Below are 20,855 nucleotides of genomic sequence, written 5' to 3'. Positions count from 1 at the left end.
CCAAGATTTCATCAGAATCACCAATCCGTTCACCCACACAGCGGTTTTAACCAAAAATCTCAAATTTGGACTCCAGACCAAAGAACAGATTTCCACCGATCTAATGTCCATTGCTCGTGTTTCTTGGCCCAAGAAAGTCTCTTATTCTTAATGGTGTCTTTTAGCAGTGGTTTCTTTGCAGCAGTTTGACCACGAAGGCTTGATTCACACAGTCTCATCTGAACAGTTGATGTTGAGATGTGTCTGTTACTTGAACTCTGAAGCATTTATTTGGACTGCAATTTCAGAGGCTGGTGACTCTAATGAACTTATCCTCTGCAGCAGAGGTAAGTCTGGGCCTTCCATTCCCGTGGCTGTCCTCATGAGAGCCAGTTTCATCATCTTGATGGTTTTTGCGACTGCACTTGAAGAAACTTGACATTTTCCTTATTGACTAACCTTCATGTCTTAAAGTAATGATGGACTGTTGTTTCTCTTTGCTTATTTGAGCTGTTCTTGCCATAATATGGACCTTTTACCAAATAGGGCTATCTTCTGTATACCACCTCTACCTTGTCACAACACAACTGATTGGCTCAAACGCATGAAGAAGGAAAGAAATTCCACAAATTAACTTTTAATACGGCACACCTGTTAATTGATGACCACCTCAAGAAGCTGGTTGAGAGAATGCCAAGAGTGTGCAAAGCTGTCATCAAGGCAAAGGATGGCTCTTTGAAGAATCTCAAATATAAAATGTATTTTCATTTGTTTAACACTTTTTTGGTTACTATGTGATTCCATATGTGTTATTTCATGGTTTTGATTTCTTCACTATAATTCTACAATGTATAAAAGAGTATAAATTAAGAAAAACCCTTGAATGAGTAGTTGTTCTAATACTTTTGACTGGTAGTGTACGTTCATCACAAAATTATGATCAAGGGCTTAATCATATTCATAACACTTTACATGCTTACCTTCAGTAGGTTTATTTGACAGGAACAATGGCATTGTCTGCTTTCTTTTTATCTGGGTGCATAAAGGATCTCAGAGTAGGACTACTGATTAATTCATTAAAATGTACCTGACAAAACTGCCCTAGAATAAGGGCCCCGTAGTCCCTTTGCAGAGACATGTAATAATGTATTCTATATGCTGGCTTGTCTGTGTGAAAACAGGTCAGTGGGGAGTCATTCCTTTCTGCAGTCTATCAGGCCTGCAGTGTTTGTTCGATTTCCCTTTGGTTGCATCTAAAATAGCACCCTATTTCCTATAAAGTTCCCCTTTTCTTTACCAGGGCCCCTGGCCCAAAGTAGTGCACTATATAGGGAATATGGTGCCATATGGTACAAACGTAGTGCACTATATAGGGAATCAGGTATAATTTGGAACGCACACTGACATTTCAATCATTGAACCCATTCAGTGCTGGTCAGGTAAGACAACTGTCTTGCCAGTCAATGGGTTAATCAAACTAAGTGCTGAGACATAATGAAAGCATGCAGACAGAGAGCACACCATCAGAGCTGGGAGGGGAGAGGGTACACATCCCTCAACTGGCACCTTCACAAGATGGCTGCCACAAATAAAACACAACAAAGTCACACAACTATTCTTGGTCTTTATTACAAAATGAGGTGTTTACATTGTGACCATAATACCATAATTATCATGGTATTTTGTTGTGAAATAAAGTGTGTGCATAATAATTTTTGAGGAAATAGCATTCAAAATCCCATGTCATCATTCATTCTCATCTTAAAATGTTTAATGACCAAAAAATTTAATAATTAAATCAATCAACAAAAATCATTGATCATCTTAAAATGTTTAAAAAGACACTTAGCAGAAGGTTCAAAGCACGGTTAAGCTGTCACCACAAGATGTGCGGTGAACCATAATATTAAAATATATTTGCTACCATATATTAAATATATACTGTAGCTATCATGTTATTCGTATTATCATTTGTCTTTTTCAGTCACTGTTCTCCTTTTTCCCCATATACTGTATGCTCTCACTAGATAGGGAAAGCATATGCATCAACAGCTGAATGCTACATTGTGGCCATGCATAAAATGTGATATACAGTATGCATATGCTTTCCCTATATATATATATATATATATATATATATATATATATATATATATATAGCAGTAGAAGTAGTATATTATCTCGACTGGCCACAGTATAAAATTCCAGATTGTGGCTCATAGTAATGCAATCTGTATTCCTCTATAGTTGTAAATGAAGGTCTCAATGTGTTGGTTGGCAGTGGTTTCAGATAGAGGAAGGTGAGAGGGCTCTGTTTTTTCCCACAGTGGTTGTGCAGTATGTAGAGTCTTGGACTGGTCTCAGACCAATCGAATCTCCCCTTACCAACCCACTCAGCTTATCTTTACCCAGCACTGTCCAGTCCAGTCTAGCAACACTAACCTGCCAGCTTACCACTAAACTTCAGACCAGCAAAGATCCCTCCACCTAGAGGGGAGAGGGGAGAGGGGGAGGGATAGTGAAAGAGAGAAAGATAGATATTATATCATTATATTAGAAAGTTCGGTTTTATTTTTTGGAAAGAAAGTTGTAAGTCAATGTCATTAAGGAAGGCTATCACAAATGTTAAATTTCCACACTACTGTACACATTACATGAAACTGAGGGTTCACTTCACATAGAGGTGTTAAATATTTAGTTAGGCTCAGGCTTAGAAGGGAGGCTGTTATAACCCTGATATGCCTACATCCAGGCCATGTTAATGAAGAACCAAATGGAAGACAACAGACAAAAAAATAATTACTTGGACTTCTCCATTAAGAAACGTTAATTTTGGTTTTCAAATCATATTTTTTTTAAATTGCGCTGACAAACAAATTGCTGTTGCAGGAGTAGCCTGGAGCAGGCATTCTCATTGACATATGCATGTTTGTAGGTCATCTTGCATTCTGTTTGAATCCTGTTGTGACCACAACTACTAGAGTTAGCCTTAATAAACCAGACCCTGCCCTCAGTACTTCCTTTGTCCTCTGATTTGGGATTTGGGGCTGCCATAATAGAAGCATTTACATTCATTTGGTTACACAGGAACAGCATGAAACCATGATGATACCAGTGTGGTATCACTTTCATGGTTCAATATTGGGTTTGCCCTTCCTCTGTTCTGTTAATGAATAGATAAGACCCAGGGTAATTGCGGTGCCGGAGAATGTGTGTGCGTGCATGTGTCGGTGTGCGTATTACACTCACCAATAGCCGCCACTCCAGCAATGCTGCCGACAGCAATGCCGGCTATCTCGCCAGTTGACAATATTGTCTCTGTGGCTTCTTCATTTGCCTGGTCGGATGTGGAGACCATGGTGCTCTTGGCCTCTGTGGGGTTAGATGTGGGGTCAGTCCCTGGAGCAGAGGTGTTAGTACCAGTGGTGGAAGCTGTGAAGGTGGACACATTGGCAGGAGTATCCTCTGGGCTTACAGATGGTGCTGTTGGGGTAGATGTATTGTTTGAAGATGCAGGATAAATGTCTGCACAGAGAATGGCTGACAATAAAAGAAGAGGAAAGGGTTAACAGTCACCATTGTTCACACAAGCACCTTCAAAAACATATAAAATTGTAGTTTTTTCAAATGAATTCATTACTCAATGCTCATTTGTTTTGATATGTGTGTAAATACATATTTATTTATATAGATTTGTATAGATTTTTACAACTAATCAGGGTGGTATTCAATAGGCACCAAATGTAAGAAAATTGACTAAATGGTACAATAAGAAATGCTAATTTTGTACTGAACACGTCACATGTCTAGGTGTCAAACCATTACCTGTGCCTAGCAGGCAAACAGTCAGAGTGGATAGGTTCACAGGCATGACCCTGGGTATGAAGTCTCCAAGCTAAGGAAGAAGCCTCGGTTTGTCTAAATATTGTACGTAGGCCTAGGGAGAGAGAGACAGAGACAGAGATTGAGAGAGACAGAGAGAGAGAGGGAGAGGCAGAATGTGGAGAAATACATGTCATGTAAACTGATTTCCATGATAGTAGATTATCAAAGATAGGTGACATTGACAGACATATTCTGGAACAATTCCCCATGGGGTTTTAAAGATAAAAATCCCAAACAAGATGTTACAGTAGAGGGAGAATAAGGAGGTGAATTGTTGAATGGTTTGCTCACAGTCAATTCAAGAAAAGAAATGTATCTTCATTAAAAGCCAATATGTAGGTACATCATCAATAGAAGGTCACAGTGCTAATGTAACCAGACAGAAATAATAAATCATTAAAATACTTTTATTTCTGTATATGAGCCATATTTTACAGTGATACTTTACTCCAGTGGTTCCCCACTGGTGTGCCTTGAAACTTTTCCTAATCTTGATCATTTTTTGGAAAACTCCCTTATAAATGTGACCTGTGGAATGCACTTGGAATTTTGACATGGGAGCACTAGTGCCTGGTCAGATAATACATTCAATGGTTACATCTGTATCGTTGTTTCAAGTCCAGTGTGCTCAGGCTGTTACATTTGAAGAGTTTAATTCAGAAACGCTATGTATCCATTTTCAGAAATATTGGTAAATGAGCTTTATTGTTTAAAGAAAATATGAACGAGATGTGTGTGTTTTTTCACTAATTAATCATGGCATTGGGTTGTTCAATGACATACAGCCACAGTTAAAACTTTGGACACACCTACTCATACAAGGGTTTTCTTTATTTTTACTATTTTCTATGTTGCAGTAATAGTGAAGACATCAACACTATGAAATATCACATGTGGAATCATGTAGTAACAAAAAAGTGTTAAACAAATCAATATATATTTTATATTAGAGATTTTTCAAAGTAGCCACCCGTTGCCTTGATGACAGCTTTGCACACTTTTGGCATTCTCTCAACCAGCTTCATGAGGTAGTCACCTGGAATGCATTTCAATTAACAGGTGTACCTTGTTAAAAGTTAATGCTGAAAAGAAACCACTACTAAAGGACACCAATAATATGAAGATACTTGCTTGGGCCAAGAAAAATTAGCAATGGACATTAGACCAGTGGAAATTTGACCTTTGGTCTGGAGTCCAAATGTGAGATTTTTGGTTCCAACCGCCGTGTCTATATGAGACGCAGAGTAGGTGAATGGATGGTCTCCGCATGTGTAGTTCCCACCGTAAAAGCATGGAGGAGGAGGAGGTGTGATGGTGTGGGGGTGCTTTGCTGGTGACACTGTCTGTGATTTATTTAGAATTCAAGGCACACTTAACCAGCATGGCTACCACAGCATTCTCCATCTAATCTGGTTTGCGCTTAGTGGGACTATAATTTGTTTTTCAACAGGACAATAACCCAACACACCTCCAGGCTGTGTAAGGGCTATTTGACCAAGAAGGAGAGTGATGGAGTGCTGCATCAGATGACCGGGCCTCCACAATCACCCAACCTCAACCCATTTGAGAGGGTTTGGGATGAGTTGGACTGCAGAATGAAGGAAAAGCAGCCAACAAGTGCTCAACATATGTGGGAACTCCTTCAAGACTGTTGGAAAAGCTTTCCAGGTGAGGCTGGTTGAGAGAATGCCAAGTGTGTGCAAAGCTATCAAGGCAAAGAGTGGCTACTTTGAAGAATCTAAAATCTAAAATATATTTTGATTACATATGTGTTCTTTAATAGTTTAGATTTATTTACTATTATTCTACAAAGTAGGTGTGTCCAAACTTTTGACTGGTCCTGTACATGTATTTGTTTAAAATCACTTGTTGGAGAGATAAATAATCATGTTCTTTTGCAAAATGCTGTATATTCACCTCTCTCAGAGAAATAAGTAGTATTGCTCGGTTTTATACAGTCAACTGTAACAAATAACTACATTTTTAATAAAGAAATGTACAAACTATACACTTATGACATCAATGTTAAAAAAAACATTAATTAGTACAGTAATCTGAGATATGTATGTAAAACACCTACATTTGACATTTATGTCATTTAGCAGATGTTCTTATCTAGAGCAACTGTCACGACTTCCGCCGAAGTCGGTCCCTCTCCTTGTTCGGGCTGACCTGCTAGCCATCACCGATCCACGTTTCAATTTCCATTTGTTTTGTCTTGTCTTCCCACACACCTGGTTTCAATTCTATAATTACATGATGTGTATTTAACCCTTTGTTTCCCCCATGTCCTTGTCCGGAATTGTTTATTGTAAGTGCTTGTGCACGTTATGTCTGGTGTGCGACGGGGTTTTGTCCCATTGTATATATTGTTTTTGTTTACGGTGATTTTTATTATTAAAACTGCGCCGTTGTAACACAGTCTTTGCTCTCCTGCGCCTGACTTCTCTGCCGCCAGTACGCACTCCTTACAGCAACTTACAGTAAGTGCATTCATCTTAAGATGAGAGACAACCCCTATCACAGTCAAATATAAATGATACAAACATTCCATTCCAGCTAAACAATGGATATATAGTGTATTGCAAAAAAAACACATTTTCACACATCTAAAATCTATGAATAAAAAATCAGAGAAAAGTACAATTTTACACAAACATGAATCTACACATAGCCAATCATTTCTGATGAAAAAAGGCAATTAAAGGGGTACACACACCAATTAACCATCATGAGTAAGGAACTATGAAAATATTTCAAATAAACCCTATTTAATCTATTAAAAAAACTTAAATAGATTATTTTCAGTATGGATCAGATGAGATGGAGGGCATTACCACTAAATACATTAATAAGAAATTGTAAGTGTGCCACAGAATTTTATATCCCATCAAAGTGTGCCATGGTTAAAAAAAAGGTTAGGAACCACTGCTTTACGCAACAAAATACTTAAATACAAAAGATAAATACTATTCATATACATACTTACTCTGACAATTCAAATGTTGACCCAAAGGTCCCTTTCATCATATTGTTTGCATAACGAGTGACATTACATTTTGTAGCATAACACAGTACACCAAGTTAGCCACACTAACCTGGAATGACATCAACTTGGTGTGTTCCTCTTTCTCTTCTCCTCTTATTCTCTTCACCCAGTTTCATCAGCTTTTATACCAAACTGTATCTAAGTCACGTCATCATATCCACATCACCATAAAATATTTGTATTTTTTTACTTAATAAACGGATGTCCATCCTCCTGTTCATATTGGCAATTTATTGCCAGGAGAGCTGTAAAATTATATTGCACTATCAGTTTGCTGTCAACCTCTTATCTGACTTCAGGGCAATGAGGAAAGACAGGAGATAGACCTAACTGGGAACCATGCACTAAAACGGTACAAAACCGTATCTTATTAAATAGGCTGTCAAAGGGAAAGATTATGATTATCAGAACATATATATATTCAAGGTGTCCTTCATTAAAGTTTTTGTCATTTAGCACACATTCTTATACATAGCAACTTACATTCAGTGCATTCAACTAAGTAGAAAATAATAATAAACACATTACAATTATTGCAAGTACACCCTTCCTCAAAAATACCCATAATCAGCCAAATCAGTTCCTTAACTGATCCAGGTGGTAAAAGCCAAGGTGATTGGATAAAATACATATACTATGTAATATAAGGATTTAAGGAATATGGTAGATACTGGGCACAAACATCAATTCAACATCTATTCCACATTGGTTTAACGTAGTTTCATTGAAATTACGTGGAAACAACATTGACTCAACAAGTGTGCGCCCGGGGGGTGATGAATGATAACTAGAGGTTATTTCCTTCCTCTTGAATTCTTGAAATACAGTGTGTTTGTCATTATGGCAATGTATTCACGTAGGGCCCTGAATGGTTGGAGCCAAGCTGTCAGACATTTTCCATTGGTGTCAATGGACAATGGGCTTCTTCATCTACACCCTGTGTCCCAAATGTCACCCTATTCCCTACGTAGTGCACTACATAGGGCACCCTTTGGGACTCAACCCTGAATAGGCCCAGTAAAATGAACATGTGTTAATAAAATATATACTGCTCTGTGAATAGCATTGTGTTGATTATACAGAGTTCTACTGAATGACTCAAGACTAAGCCTACAGGTTGGTAGCCTGTGAGATGGTTGAAGATGAGTTTGTATGAGTATGAAGAGGAGATTTGCCCCCGGACCGTCATGGTACTGAGAGAAAGAGAGAGAATAGACTTTGCAGTTATTTGTGTTTTTGTTTTGTGTCATTGTGTTTAGCTCTCTTTTTGTTTTGTTTCCTTTTTAAATTATTTCAATAATTTCTGTAAAATAGCATGAAATACACTCATATACTTATCCACACACCCATGCAAAACTATGTGCACAAATTGGTTGTGCGGACACGCACACACACTACAGACACATGCATGCACACCTACATTCAATAGATGATCTCATTGTATTGATTCAATGTTTTATAGATATACACTGCATGACTTCATTGTACTGATATACATGTTCTTCTTTTTAAATATTTTTTTACTTATCAAAGCTAAATTATTTTTAAATTATCTCTACTATTTTTATTCATTTATATCATTTAAATGTTATTACTTTACAAAAAAAAATATATTTTTAATCCCTTTGGTATTATTTTCACAAGTATGTGGTACATTTTCATAACTTTTAGTGCAAAACTCACTGGTCACGCTTGTAACGAAGCCAGTCTTTCATTCAAAACCTGTCATTGTGCATTAATTTGTATCGTACACATCTGTCACCACACAACCATGGATTCAAAACTTAAGTTTTTCGTGAAATATCGTGTAATGAGAACATTGGTTTAATCACCCAAACACAACATAATTATATATTTTCAATTTAGTTGTTTTAACTACCAGTTAATCCAATAGCAAACCATGCAATATATGTATTTAAAATCACCCTTAGAAGTACTGAAAGTAATATGCTACAGTACTGTAAATTACAGTAGATTACACATTTTTCACATTAGGCAAAACACTTACATTATCCAACAAAATTGACAGAAAATCTATAATTTCCATAGGATCTATTCAACGTGTAATCAAAGGTGTGATCAATAAAGACATCCTCTACAATCATTCATGCAAAAAAACATTTCACTTTTCAGTATAATTGCAACATAGTTGTACTGTCTGTAATTAAATGTAAAAAACTAAATTAAACAACTTAAATGAATAAAAATAAAACAACGTTTAGTATGCATTCATTTGCATCAAGCATGTCTTGAGCATTTGGCCATCAATTCTCATCTACATCACAATGAATGTCCTCATTGTTAAAAATATTTGTTGGTCTGATGTGATTAATAAGGAGCATCCAGATGCTGCCCTTGATTCATTTATGAAATTGCTTCTTCCAATTATTAATAAACATGCACCTGTTAAGAAACTGACAGTTAGAACTGTTAAGGCTCCATGGATTGATGAGGAATTGAACAAATGTCTGGTTGAAAGAGATGTGGCAAAAGGAGTGGCTAATAAGTCTGGCTGCACATCTGACTGGCTGACTGAGAAAGTATGTGACTAAACTCAACAAAAAGAAGAGGAAACAGTATTATGAATCCAAGGTCAATGATATAAAGATTGAAATGATGGGCAGAAAGACAAATCGATGTTGGCAATAATTTTAATGATTACTTCATTGGCATAGTGGGAAAACTTAGGCTGGAAATGCCAACAACTTACAGTGTGTCACATCTGCTCCTGCCACGCCCTCTAGTGCTCATCCGGTGTCTCTTGACCTGCCGCCACTCCCCCAGTGTGCTCTCTCTCTCTCTCTCTCTCTCTCTCTCTCTCTCTCTCTCTCTCTCTCTCTCTCTCTCTCTCTCTCTCTCTCTCTGTGTATTTGTCTCTGTCTCTGTCTGTCTGTGTCTGTGAGCGGAGACAGGTGTGTCAGAGCAGATCCCCACCAGCTGCAATCTGTTCCATAATCAAGACCTTTACAGACACTCAGCACTGCCACTTCCACACTGCCAGATCTCTGCTCAGTCAGTCTACGGTTCCCTACTATTTAGTGCCTGTCTTCCTTGCTTGATGCTGTTTTCCTCTCCGCTACAGTTCTGCCCACTCTGATTCTGGTCCCTGTCTCCAGTCCGACTTCTCGTCAGTCCTGCTACTCTGTCCTGGATTCCCCACTCTACGCTCCCTTGGATTCCCCTCCGGATCTGCTTACCCTGTCTCGACACCTCTCGCTCCAGCCTGAGCCACCGCACCTGGTTTCCAGCAACCCGCCCGAGCTTCCCCTGGCCTGCACTCAATCTTCCCCCCGTGTTTCAATAAATACCTTGGTTACCTCATCCCAGTCTCCTCGTCTGAGTCTGCTCTTGGGTTTACCTGTTCCACTCCACATGTTGTTACGTTACAGCCTTATTCTAAATCGTTTTTTTTACCCCTCATAAATCTACGCACATTTCCTTTTATTTAAATGTTTCATTTAACCTTTATTTAAATAAGCAAGTCAGTTAAGAACAAACTCTTATTTACAATGATGACCTACCTCAGCCAAACCTGGACGACGCTGGGCTAATTGTGTGCCGCCCTATGAGACTCCCAATCATGGCCGGTTGTGATACAGCCTGGAAATGAACCAGGGTCTGTAGTGACACCTCTAGCACTGAGTTGCAGTGTCTTAGACCGCTGCACCACTTGGGAGCTCAACAATGGTCCATAATGACAAAGCAAAACAAGGTTTTTAGCATTTTTTACAAAAAAATAAAGAAAATATAACATTTACATAAGTATTCAAACCCTTTACTCAGTGCTTTCTTGAAACACCTTTGGCAGCGATTACAGCCTAGAGTCTTCTTGGGTATGATGCTACAAGCTTGGCACACATGTATTTGGGGAGTTTCTCCCATTCTTCTCTGCAGATCCTCTCAAGCTCTGTCAGGTTGGATGGGGAGTGTCACTGCACAGCATTTTCAGGTCTCTCCAGAGATGTTCGATCAGGTTCAAGTCCATGCTCTGGCTGGGCCACTCAAGGACAGTCAGAGACTTGTCCGGAATCCACTCCTGCATTGCCTTGGCTGTGTGCTTTGGGTCGTCGTCCTCTTGGAAGGTGAACCTTTGCCTCAGTATGAGGTCCTGAACTCTCTGAAGCAGGTTTTCATCAAGGATCTCTCTGTACTAGTCTCCCAGTCTCTGCCGCTGAAAAACATCCCCACAGCATGATGCTGTTAGTACCATGATGCTGTTAGTACCATGATGCTGTTAGTACCATGATGCTGTTAGTACCGTAGGGATGGTGCCAGGTTTCCTCCAGACGTGATGCTTGGCATTCAAGTTCAATCTTGGTTTCATCAGACAAGAGAATCTTGTTTCTCATGGTCTGAGAGTCTTTGGGTGCCTTTTAGCAAACACAGAGCAGGCTGTCATGTGCCTTTTACTGAGGAGTGGCTTCTGTCTGTCAGGTTGGATGGGGAGCGTCACTGCACAGCATTTTCAGGTCTCTCCAGAGATGTTCGATCAGGTTCAAGTCCATGCTCTGGCTGGGCCACTCAAGGACAGTCAGAGACTTGTCCGGAATCCACTCCTGCATTGCCTTGGCTGTGTGCTTTGGGTCGTCGTCCTCTTGGAAGGTGAACCTTTGCCTCAGTATGAGGTCCTGAACTCTCTGAAGCAGGTTTTCATCAAGGATCTCTCTGTACTAGTCTCCCAGTCTCTGCCGCTGAAAAACATCCCCACAGCATGATGCTGTTAGTACCATGATGCTGTTAGTACCATGATGCTGTTAGTACCGTAGGGATGGTGCCAGGTTTCCTCCAGACGTGATGCTTGGCATTCAAGTTCAATCTTGGTTTCATCAGACAAGAGAATCTTGTTTCTCATGGTCTGAGAGTCTTTGGGTGCCTTTTAGCAAACACAGAGCAGGCTGTCATGTGCCTTTTACTGAGGAGTGGCTTCTGTCTGGCCACTCTCCCATAAAGGCCTGATTGGTGGAGTGCTACAGAGATGTTTGTGGTGCTGGAAGGTTCTACCATCTCCACAGAGGAACTGTGGAGCTCTGACAGAGTGACCATCGGGTTCTTGGTCACCTCCCTGACCAAGGCCCTTCTCCCCAAATTGCTCAGTTTGGCCAGGTGGCCAGCTCTAAGAAAAGTCTTGGTGGTTCCAAACTTTTTCCATTTAAGAATGATGGAGGCCACTGTGATCTTGGGGACCTTCAATGCTGCATAAATTGTTTGGTACCCCTCCCAGATATGTGTCAAAAAACAATCCTGTCTTGGAGATCTACGGACAATTCCTTCCACCTCATGGCTTGGTTTTTGCTCTGACATGCACTGTCAACAATGGGACCTTTGTTAGTCAGGTGTGTGCCTTTCCAAATCACATCCAATCAATTGAATTTACCACAGGTGGACTCCAATCAAGTTGCAGAAACATCTCAAGTATGATCAATGGAAACAGGATGCACTTGATCTCAATTTCGAGCCATATAGCAAAGAGTCTGTATACTTATGTAAATAAGGTACTTCTAAAAAACTGTTTTCGCTTTGTCATTATGGGGTATTGTGTGTAGATTGATGCGTAAAATGTGTAATTTAATAAATTTTAGAATAAGCCTGTAATGTAACAAAATGTGTAAAAAGTCAAGGGGACTGAATACTTTCCGAACTGATAGACCCACACATAAAATACATGTTCATATTTTTAAATGTATGTAAATTGTAAAGTATCTTGTCTGTAACATATTTTTTGTTAAATGGTGACCAATTGTGGTTACCACTATGTTAAATCAATTGGCAATAACGAGTAGTCAACATGTATGGTTGTCATGTACCATACATTGCATTCGGAAAGTATTCAGACCCCTTGACTTTTTCCACATTTTATTACGTTACAGCCTTATTATAAAGTGGATGAATAAATATAACATCTCATCAATTTACACACAATACCCCATACTGACAAAGCGAAAACAGATTTTTAGATATTTAATTCAGACCCTTTGCTATGCTTATTCAGACCCTTTGCCATGAGACTCAAAATTGAGCTCAGGTGCATCCTGTTTCCATTGATCATCCTTGAGATGTTTCTACAACTTCATTGGAGTCCACCTGTGGTAAATTCAATTGATTAGAAATTATTTGGAAAGACACACACCCCTTTATATAAGGTCCACAGTTGACAGTTCATGTCAGAGCAAAAACCAAGCCACGAGGTTGAAAGAATTGTCCTTTTAGTTCCGAGACAGGATTGTGTCGAGGCACAGATCTGGGGAAGGGTACCAAAAACATTCTGCAGCATTGAAGGTCCACAAGAACACAGTGGCCTCCATCATTCTTAAAGGGAATTTGTTTGGAACCACCAAAACTCTTACTAGAGCTGGCCACCCGGACAAACTGCTCAATTGGGGGAGAATGGCATTGGTTAGACAGGTGACCAATAACATTTATGGTTACCAATAACCTTCCACCAATCAGGCCTTTATGGTAGAGTGGCCAGACGGAATCCACTCCTCAGTAAAAGGCACATAACAGGTCGCTTGGAGTTTGCCAAAATGCACCTAAACACTCTCAGACCACGAGAAACAAGATTCTGCAATTACTTAACATTTAAGGTATTTCTAGATGAAACACTGATTAGGTTTGGTGAAAAAGTTACTGTGTGATTTTGTGTGTTGTACTATGTCAATTGAAAATGCACTTAAAGTTTTGAAAAAACAGCATTGTTGAATATGTGTTTTAAGTTTTGTACTAACAGTTGTGACATTTTACCACAGACTAGTGAAAAAAGTACCAAGCAATAATATATATTTTTATTTATATCTTTTTTTCCTCTTCCTCTTCCTCTAATCACCATTACTATTATTTATTGCCTGTTCTTGTTTATGTAATTATCTCACTTTGATTTAGCAACAGTGGCCTTGTCATTCATGTTAATAAAGTATATCTGAATCTGGGAGAGTGGGAGATAGCATGAGAGAGAGCAGTAACACCAACAGGATATCTCTCTCCCTCGGGTGTATGTGTGTGTGTGTGTGTGTGTGTGTGTGTGTGTGTGTGTGTGTGTGTGTGTGTGTGTGTGTGTGTGTGTGTGTGTGTGTGTGTGTGTGTGTGTGTGTGTGTGTGTGTGTGTGTGTGTGTGAGTCCTCAGTAGGGGTAAGTGGGCGGTGCTGGCTTTGGGAGCCCATGGGGCAGGGGCAGGATTAGGGGTTGTGACGGGCAGACTGGAGAACAAAGGGGAGCCTGTGTGGACTCAACAGCACTGGGTGACCTGTGGGTCACTAAGCCCTCACACCATGAGCCCTCCACCACTCAGTGAGCGCCACAGCCGGAGCGCCATTAATGCCACACTGCCCTTTACCCACCCCACCATACCCCCCTCAGCATGAAAACCTTCACTCACTACTTACTGTTGTCCCCCATTGTATACATTGATATACAGTGCCTTCGGAAAGTATTCAGACCCCTACGACTTTTTCCACATTTTGTTATGTTACAGCCTTATTCTAAAATGTATTAATTCAATAAAAATCCTCAGCAATCTACACACAATACCCCAAAATGACAAAGCGAAAACAGGTTGTTTATTTTATTTTAATTTGTTATAAGTATTCAGACCCTTTGCTATGAGCCTCGAAGTTCAGCTCAGGTGCATCTTGTTTCCATTGATCATCCTTGAGATGACTATACAACTTGAATGGAGTCCACCTGTGGTAAATTGATCAATGGATTGGAATTGATTGGACATGATCTGGAAAGGCACACATCTGTCTAAATAAGGTCCCACAGTTGACAGTGCATGTCAGAGCAAAAACCAAGCAATGAGGTCGAAGGAATTGTCCGTAGAGCTCCGAGACAGGAATGTGTTTTGGCACAGATCTGGGGAGTGATACCAAAACATTTCTGCAAAACATTTCTGCAGCATTGAAGGTCCCCAAGATCACAGTGGCCTCCATCATTCTTAAATGGAATTTGTTTGGAACCACCAAGACTCTTCCTAGAGCTGGCCATCCGGCCAAACTGAGCAATCGGGGAGAAGGGCCTTGGTCAGGGAGGTGACCAAGAACCCGATGGTCACTCTGACAGAGCTCTAGAGTTCCTCTGTGGTGATGGGAGAACCTTCCAGAAGGACAACCATCTCTGCAGCACTCCACCAATCAGGCCTTTATGGTAGAGTGGCCAGACAGAAGCCACTCCTCAGTAAAAGGCACAAAACAGGTCACTTGGAGTTTGCCGAAAGGCACCTAAAGACTCTCCGACCATGAGAAACAAGATTCCCTTGTCTGATGAAACCAAGATAGAACTCTTTGAGACTAGTTAGGATCGAGGGAAAGATGAACGGAGCAAAGTACACAGAGATCTTTGATGAAAACCTGCTCCAGAGCGCTCAGGACCTGACTGGGGCGAAGGTTCACCTTCCAACACAACAACAACCCTAAGCACACAATGCAAGAATGGCTTTGGGACATGTCTCTGAATGTCCTCGAATGGCCCAGACAGAGGCCGGACTTGAACCCAATCTAATATTTCTTGGAGAGACCTGAAAATAGCTTTGCAGCGACGCTCCCCATTCATCCTGACAGAGCTTGAGAGGATCTGCAGAGAAGAATGGAAGACACTCCCCAAATGTAAACAATTTATTCATTTTTAGAATAAGGCTGTAACGTAACAAAATGTGGAAAAAGTCAAGGGGTCTGAATACTTTACGAAGGTACTGTACTTATATGATGTACCAAGATGGCATAGCAGTTCAGACGTCTTTTGTCCTCGTCTTGTCGTGTCCCGTATATATATATATTTACAACTTTTTTCACATAAATGTTTTAAATTTTCCATCAACTCATCTTCAAAACACTCTCCTGCAACCCGCCTCACCAATTTATATTTATAAAAAAGTATTATTTACCTCAAATCTGTAATCCTCCAAGAAGCTAGCCAGAAACTAGCCAGAAGCTAGCCAGGAGCTAGCCAGAAGCTAGCCCAGAAGCTAATCCAGAAGCTAATCAGAAGCTAGTTCAGAAGCTAGTTAGCTTCTTTACTGGCAAATCGTTAGTATTCAGCTAACCACGGTTTGTGGTCATCAGCTATCCTTTAGCTCGAAAATCTATCGCCAGTTTTGTACGGCGCAGCGCAGCGCGGCTCGGAACGGAACATACCGGACCAATTTTTCTCTCCATGTCCCTGGATTTCAACCGCTCTCTGGACATTCATACCTGGATCTCACAGCTAGCTAGCTGCTATCCGTGTGACTATCGGCTTTCGTCGATTCCGGAGCAAACATCAATTATTCCGGAGCTAGCCAGCTCCGTCAATCACTCCTGAGTTCCATCAATCACTCCTGGGCTGCAGTCACCTATCCGGACCCGTTTTACTGCCTACGCGGAGCCCCACCGGGCCTTCACAACTGGACTGCCGACGTTATCTACCCGAAGGAGTTATCCGGCTGGCTCCTCCGTCGCGACGTTACCTGAACGCCCATCTGCGGCCTGCTAACCGTTAGCTGTCTTATCGGCTGCTATCTGAATAGACAATCTGACAATTTATTTATTTATTTATATTATTATTATGTTTTCTTCTTGGGCCTCTATAACTATATCTATTGTTTTTATTTTTGTTGTTGTTGTGTGATTTGGATTAATCCCCTCTACCACACGGAACCCCACTAATCTACTGACGGAACGCAAGAGGTGGCTAATAACAGACCTCCATCCTATGCTAGCTTGCTACCGATGGCATGGCTAGCTGTCTAAATCGCCGTGACCCCCAACCAACCTCTCCACTCACCGGACCCTTTTGATCACTCGACTAAGCATGCCTCTCCTTAATGTCAATATGCCTTGTCCATTGCTGTTCTGGTTAGTGTTTCTTGGCTTATTTCACTGTAGAGCCTCTAGTCCTGCTCACTATACCTTATCCAGCCTATTAGTTCCACCACCCACACATGCAATGACATCTCCTGGTTTCAATGATGTTTCTAGAGACAATATCTCTCTCTTCATCACTCAATTCCTAGGTTTACCTCCACTGTATTCACATCCTACCATACCTTTGTCTGTACATTATACCTTGATGCTATTTTATCGCACCCAGAAACCTCCTTTTACTCTCTGTTCCAGATGTTCTAGATGACCAATTCTTATTGCTTTTAGCCGCACCCTTATTCTACTCCTCCTATGTTCCTCTGGCGATGTAGAGGTGAATCCAGGCCCTGCAGTGCCTAGCTCCACTCCTATTCCCCAGGCGCTCTCTTTTGATGACTTCTGTAACCGTAATAGCCTTGGTTTCATGCATGTTAACATTAGAAGCCTCCTCCCTAAGTTTGTTCTATTCACTGCTTTAGCACACTCTGCCAACCCAGATGTTCTAGCTGTGTCTGAATCCTGGCTTAGGAAGACCACCAAAAATTCTGAAATTTTAATTCCAAACTACAACATTTTCAGACAAGATAGAACTGCCAAAGGGGGCGGTGTTGCAATCTACTGCAAAGATAGCCTGCAGAGTTCTGTCCTACTATCCAGTACTATCCAATATCACACAAATTATCAATGAACCTACCAGGTACCTCCCCAAAGCCTTAAACACGGGCACCCTCATAGATATCATCCTAACCAACTTGCCCTCTAAATACACCTCTGCTGTCTTCAACCAAGATCTCAGCGATCACTGCCTCATTGCCTGCATCCGTAATGGGTCAGCGGTCAAACGACCTCCACTCATCACTGTAAAACGCTCCCTGAAACACTTCAGCAAGCAGGCCTTTCTAATCGACCTGGCCGGGGTATCCTGGAAGGATATTGATCTCATCCCGTCAGTAGAGGATGCCTGGATATTTTTTTTAAATGCCTTCCTAACCATCTTAAATAAACATGCCCCATTCAAGAAATTTAGAACCAGGAACAGATATAGCCCTTGGTTCTCCCCAGACCTGACTGCACTTAACCAACACAAAAACATCCTATGGCGTTCTGCATTAGCATCGAACAGCCCCCGTGATATGCAACTGTTCAGGGAAGCTAGAAACCATTATACACAGGCAGTTAGAAAAGCCAAGGCTAGCTTTTTCAAGCGGAAATTTGCTTCCTGCAAAACTAACTCAAAAAAGTTCTGGGACACTGTAAAGTCCATGGAGAATAAGAACACCTCCTCCCAGCTGCCCACTGCACTGAAGATAGGAAACACTGTCACCACTGATAAATCCACCATAATTGAGAATTTCAATAAGCATTTTTCTACGGCTGGCTATGCTTTCCACCTGGCTACTCCTACCCCGGTCAGCAGCACTGCACCCCCAACAGCAACTCTCCCAAGCCTTCCCCATTTCTCCTTCTCCCAAATCCGTTCAGCTGATGTTCTGAAAGAGCTGCAAAATCTGGACCCCTACAAATCAGCCGGGCTAGACAATCTGGACCCTTTCTTTCTAAAATTATCTGCCGAAATTGTTGCCACCCCTATTACTAGCCTGTTCAACCTCTCTTTCGTGTCGTCTGAGATTCCCAAAGATTGGAAAGCAGCTGCGGTCATCCCCCTCTTCAAAGGGGCGGACACTCTTGACCCAAACTGCTACAGACCTATATCTATCCTACCATGCCTTTCTAAGGTCTTCGAAAGCCAAGTCAACAAACAGATTACCGACCATTTCGAATCTCACCATACCTTCTCTGCTATGCAATCTGGTTTCAGAGCTGGTCATGGGTGCACCTCAGCCACGCTCAAGGTCCTAAACGATATCTTAACCGCCATCAATAAGAAACATTACTGTGCAGCCGTATTCATTGATCTGGCCAAGGCTTTCGACTCTGTGAATCACCACATCCTCATCGGCAGACTCGACAGCCTTGGTTTCTCAAATGATTGCCTCGCCTGGTTCACCAACTACTTCTCTGATAGAGTTCAGTGTGTCAAATCGGAGGGTCTGCTGTCCGGACCTCTGGCAGTCTCTATGGGGGTGCCACAGGGTTCAATTCTTGGACCGACTCTCTTCTCTGTATACATCAATGAGGTCGCTCTTGCTGCTGGTGAGTCCCTGATCCACCTCTACGCAGACAACACCATTCTGTATACTTCTGGCCCTTCTTTGGACACTGTGTTGACATACCCTCCAAGCAAGCTTCAATGCCATACAACTCTCCTTCCGTGGCCTCCAATTGCTCTTAAATACAAGTAAAACTAAATGCATGCTCTTCAACCGATCGCTACCTGCACCTACCAGCCTGTCCAACATCACGACGGCTCTGACTTAGAATACGTGGACAACTACAAATACTTAGGTGTCTGGTTAGACTGTAAACTCTCCTTCCAGACCCACATCAAACATCTCCAATCCAAAGTTAAATCTAGAATTGGCTTCCTATTTCGCAACAAAGCATCCTTCACTCATGCTGCCAAACATACCCTTGTAAAACTGACCATCCTACCAATCCTCGACTTTGGCGATGTCATTTACAAAATAGCCTCCAATACCCTACTCAACAAATTGGATGCAGTCTATCACAGTGCAATCCGTTTTGTCACCAAAGCCCCATATACTACCCACCATTGTGACCTGTACTCTCTCGTTGGCTGGCCCTCGCTTCATACTCGTCGCCAAACCCACTGGCTCCATGTCATCTACAAGACCCTGCTAGGTAAAGTCCCCCCTTATCTCAGCTCGCTTGTCAACATAGCATCTCCCACCTGTAGCACACGCTCCAGCAGGTATATCTCTCTAGTCACCCCCAAAACCAATTATTTCTTTGGCCGCCTCTCCTTCCAGTTCTCTGCTGCCAATGACTGGAACGAACTACAAAAATCTCTGAAACTGGAAACACTTATCTCCCTCACTAGCTTTAAGCACCAACTGTCAGAGCAGCTCACAGATTACTGCACCTGTACATAGCCCACCTATAATTTAGCCCAAACAACTACCTCTTTCCCTGATTTCAAGGTTTTACTGCTAACCTACAAAGCATTACATGGGCTTGCTCCTACCTATCTCTCTGATTTGGTCCTGCCTATACCTACACGTACGCTACGGTCACAAGACGCAGGCCTCCTAATTGTCCCTAGAATTTCTAAGCAAACAGCTGGAGGCAGGGCTTTCTCCTATAGAGCTCCATTTTTATGGAACGGTCTGCCTACCCACGTCAGAGACGCAAACTCGGTCTCAACCTTTAAGTCTTTACTGAAGACTCATCTCTTCAGTGGGTCATATGATTGAGTGTAGTCTGGCCCAGGAGTGGGAAGGTGAACGGAAAGGCTCTGGAGCAACGAACCGCCCTTGCTGTCTCTGCCTGGCCGGTTCCCCTCTTTCCACTGGGATTCTCTGCCTCTAACCCTATTACAGGGGCTGAGTCACTGGCTTGCTGGGGCTCTCTCATGCCGTCCCTGGAGGGGGTGCGTCACCTGAGTGGGTTGATTCACTGTTGTGGTCATCCTGTCTGGGTTGGCGCCCCCCCCCCCCCCCCCCCCCCTTGGGTTGTGCCGTGGCGGAGATCTTTGTGGGCTATACTCAGCCTTGTCTCAGGATGGTAAGTTGGTGGTTGAAGATATCCCTCTAGTGGTGTGGGGGCTGTGCTTTGGCAAAGTGGGTGGGGTTATATCCTTCCTGTTTGGCCCTGTCCGGGGGTGTCCTCGGATGGGGCCACAGTGTCTCCTGACCCCTCCTGTCTCAGCCTCCAGTATTTATGCTGCAGTAGTTTATGTGTCGGGGGGCTGGGGTCAGTTTGTTATATCTGGAGTACTTCTCCTGTCCTATTCGGTGTCCTGTGTGAATCTAAGTGTGCGTTCTCTAATTCTCTCCTTCTCTCTTTCTTTCTCTCTCTCGGAGGACCTGAGCCCTAGGACCATGCCCCAGGACTACCTGACATGATGACTCCTTGCTGTCCCCAGTCCACCTGGCCATGCTGCTGTTCCAGTTTCAACTGACCTGAGCCCTAGGACCATGCCCCAGGACTACCTGACATGATGACTCCTTGCTGTCCCCAGTCCACCTGGC

The 20,855-nt window shown here is 41.9% G+C and overlaps 1 protein-coding gene across 2 annotated transcripts; it reads right to left on the bottom strand.

Moving 5' to 3' along the window:
* Positions 1-1,583: 1,583 nt before the first annotated feature.
* On the bottom strand, positions 1,584-7,061 carry LOC109872559 (mucin-5AC-like). 2 transcript variants are annotated; one of them, XM_020463833.2, is made up of 4 exons: positions 6,963-7,061; positions 3,805-3,916; positions 3,229-3,519; positions 1,584-2,466 (listed from the first exon to the last, which is right to left on the bottom strand). In XM_020463833.2, exons 2-4 carry the CDS (start codon positions 3,848-3,850, stop codon positions 2,417-2,419), a joined length of 387 nt encoding a protein of 128 aa, XP_020319422.1. In that variant the 5' UTR covers positions 3,851-3,916; positions 6,963-7,061; the 3' UTR covers positions 1,584-2,416. The 2 variants fall into 2 exon arrangements, with proteins under 2 accessions (XP_020319422.1, XP_031664106.1); XM_031808246.1 differs by having other exon boundaries at positions 2,301-2,466; positions 3,229-3,462.
* Positions 7,062-20,855: the final 13,794 nt, after the last annotated feature.

The sequence above is a fragment of the Oncorhynchus kisutch genome, linkage group LG28 (genome assembly GCF_002021735.2).
Source record: "Oncorhynchus kisutch isolate 150728-3 linkage group LG28, Okis_V2, whole genome shotgun sequence".
Lineage (NCBI taxonomy): Eukaryota > Metazoa > Chordata > Actinopteri > Salmoniformes > Salmonidae > Oncorhynchus > Oncorhynchus kisutch.
Note: the sequence above shows the minus strand (reverse complement) of the source record. Positions and strands in the feature narration are given on the sequence as shown.

What these genes read in the sequence shown, in the direction of transcription:
- LOC109872559 (XM_020463833.2), bottom strand. Translation starts at nt 3,850, where the DNA reads ATGCCTGTGAACCTATCCACTCTGACTGTTTGCCTGCTAGGCACAG. An exon ending in TGTTTGCCTGCTAGGCACAG is followed by an intron (nt 3,520 to 3,804) that starts GTAATGGTTTGA and finishes TTTTATTGTCAG; the next exon opens with CCATTCTCTGTGCAGACATT. An exon ending in TGCTGGAGTGGCGGCTATTG is followed by an intron (nt 2,467 to 3,228) that starts GTGAGTGTAATA and finishes TCTCCCCTCTAG; the next exon opens with GTGGAGGGATCTTTGCTGGT.